Below are 2,412 nucleotides of genomic sequence, written 5' to 3'. Positions count from 1 at the left end.
ATTTCTATATATATTTTTTTTATCTTTTTAAGCTAAATTATTGAGCTAAGGTTGAATTTTAAAAACACAAACAAAATTGACAATAAACAAATACTAAAAACATAAGACGATTGAATTGAAACAACACACTAAAATAACCAAAGTAAATTTTTTGATTAAAAGTCTAACTTATCACATAAACTAAAGAGAACACATGAGAAATCCATGGATACAAATCAAAAAAATAAAAATAAAGGGTTACAAATACACCTTAAACACCTTAAACATAAGATATATAAACAATACTTAAGACCAAACATGTTCATTCATTAAGCAATAAGCATTGCTTCGGAAGGATCCAAGAGCTTTAATTGTTGATCATCTTAGAATGTATAATAGGAGTTTGATATATATATATATATATATATATATATATATATATATATATATATATATATATATATATATATATATATATATATATATATATATATATATATATTTTTTTTTTTTTTTTTTTTTTTTTTTTTTAATTTTTTAATTTTTTTTATATCTCTTTTACTAATAATAAATTTTGGTTTCCTAAAAAATTAATCAATGTCATTACTAACAAAATAATGTAGTTTTTCAGTTCACTTTGATATCATCTCAGACAACTTTCAAATAATTTACTTTTGAATAGATACTGAGTAAGTCTTTAGCATGAGTATTAGTATATATTTAAACCTAGTAAACAATTCAAACTACATCAGGTTGTTTATAAAAAAATAAAATATTTGAATGGGAAATGACACATTATATAATTATTTGAGAAGATAATGTTAGTGAGACACCAATGTTGTTAGGTCAACTTAGAACATCATCCTAGGACCAAACTAGAAATGTCTACAATCATTGTGTTCACCTAGTCAATCAGAACTCTTGATATCAGTAGTGGTGAAAAACAAAAACGATAGTGTTGAATAAGAAACTATATAAGTTGTTGAATTTCAAGGCCTTGTGACTAAAAATGTGTCATCTACTAAACAAACATTGGTGTTTTAAGTAATTTGTTAAACATTGTTTCATCTACTAAATAATGTGTCATCTACTAAACATATGTCATATACTAAATAAACATTGTTTCCAATTGATTAATATTGTAATTGACGTCTGAAGCAGTTAACCAGTTTTGTTCTTCATAGTTTGTCCCCTAAAATTACGCATCGCTTTTTCTTTCTTTTATGAGTATAATCATAAATCATAGGTTTATGTATATGCAACGAGTTTTGTCATATCATTTGCCTCAATAGTTATTACCAATAATTATTTATTTTTAAGACCAATTATCATAAATGATGGAATGATTTAATGAAATATGTTTTTACCTTACCACCACTTTTTTTACCAAAGAAAACTTAATATAATTCATTAATCAAATGTTGTTCAATATAAGGAGGAATCAAATTAAACACACTATGCCTAGACCAAGAATTGGCCTCCCTCGCAAGAGAGTGAGCAACCGAATTCACTTGACGTTTAATAAACTTAAGCTCAAAGTTAGGGAAAACATGTAACATCCTTATAATGAACTTAATAATGAAATTAAATTCGGATCCACCATTGTGGTTGGATTGGATAACTTGAACTACCCTATGAGAGTCACTTTTAAAAATTACATTATCTAGGTACAAATCTATAGCGCCACGAATTGCCTCTTTAAGGGCCAAAGCTTCAGCTTCAATGACGGAGAGGGTACCAGTATCCCAAGTCACACCTGCAATGATAAAGTTTCTGAAGTTATCATGAACACACCAGCCCCTATTTGTAGTACCACAATTTTATTAAGAGTTACATCAACATTGCATTTCAACCTTCCTACAGTTGGCAGGTTCCAAATCATAGTGTAATGTTGACCATTTTTGGGATCCTAGACTTGTTAAGCCGTAAACCATTCCTGTCACTTATGAGATGCTAACCAGCCGAGCTTAGCTGCTTCCTCACACTCATTATGCCAAATAAGATCGTTTCTATTCTTCCATATCATATATATCTTAACTGCAAATCCGTCGGCATCCTTCATATCCTCCTTACTACAAATATCAAAGATATGAGACTTAACATCATTAAAAGAATGTAAATGGGCGTCTAAGAGAATGGAGAAACATGTTACCCTCCAACACTGATTAGTCGCATTACATCCAAAGAACAAATTCCAATCATCCTCAAGGTTATTCTGACAAAGCTGATAAATTGACGGGCAAGGGACATAATATTGTAGGAGTCTAACACGGGTCGGTAAATAACCCCTACAAATTCTCCACAAGAGATGTTTGATTATAGGAGGAGCCTTGATATTCCAGAGACTACATCAATCCTCTTATCCTTCTCCATTCACATGAATCATATGCGAGTTCCTTCATAACCTATACCCATATTGCACACTAAATGCAC

General features: G+C 29.6%; 1 protein-coding gene across 1 annotated transcript; it reads right to left on the bottom strand.

The window, feature by feature from the left end:
• Window positions 1–1,376: 1,376 nt before the first annotated feature.
• On the bottom strand, window positions 1,377–2,154 carry LOC127104543 (uncharacterized). The gene is made up of 3 exons (XM_051041729.1): window positions 2,132–2,154; window positions 1,938–2,051; window positions 1,377–1,779 (listed from the first exon to the last, which is right to left on the bottom strand). Exons 1-3 carry the CDS (start codon window positions 2,152–2,154, stop codon window positions 1,377–1,379), a joined length of 540 nt encoding a protein of 179 aa, XP_050897686.1.
• Window positions 2,155–2,412: the final 258 nt, after the last annotated feature.

This window comes from Lathyrus oleraceus, chromosome 7, assembly GCF_024323335.1.
Source record: "Lathyrus oleraceus cultivar Zhongwan6 chromosome 7, CAAS_Psat_ZW6_1.0, whole genome shotgun sequence".
NCBI lineage: Eukaryota > Viridiplantae > Streptophyta > Magnoliopsida > Fabales > Fabaceae > Lathyrus > Lathyrus oleraceus.
Note: the sequence above shows the minus strand (reverse complement) of the source record. Positions and strands in the feature narration are given on the sequence as shown.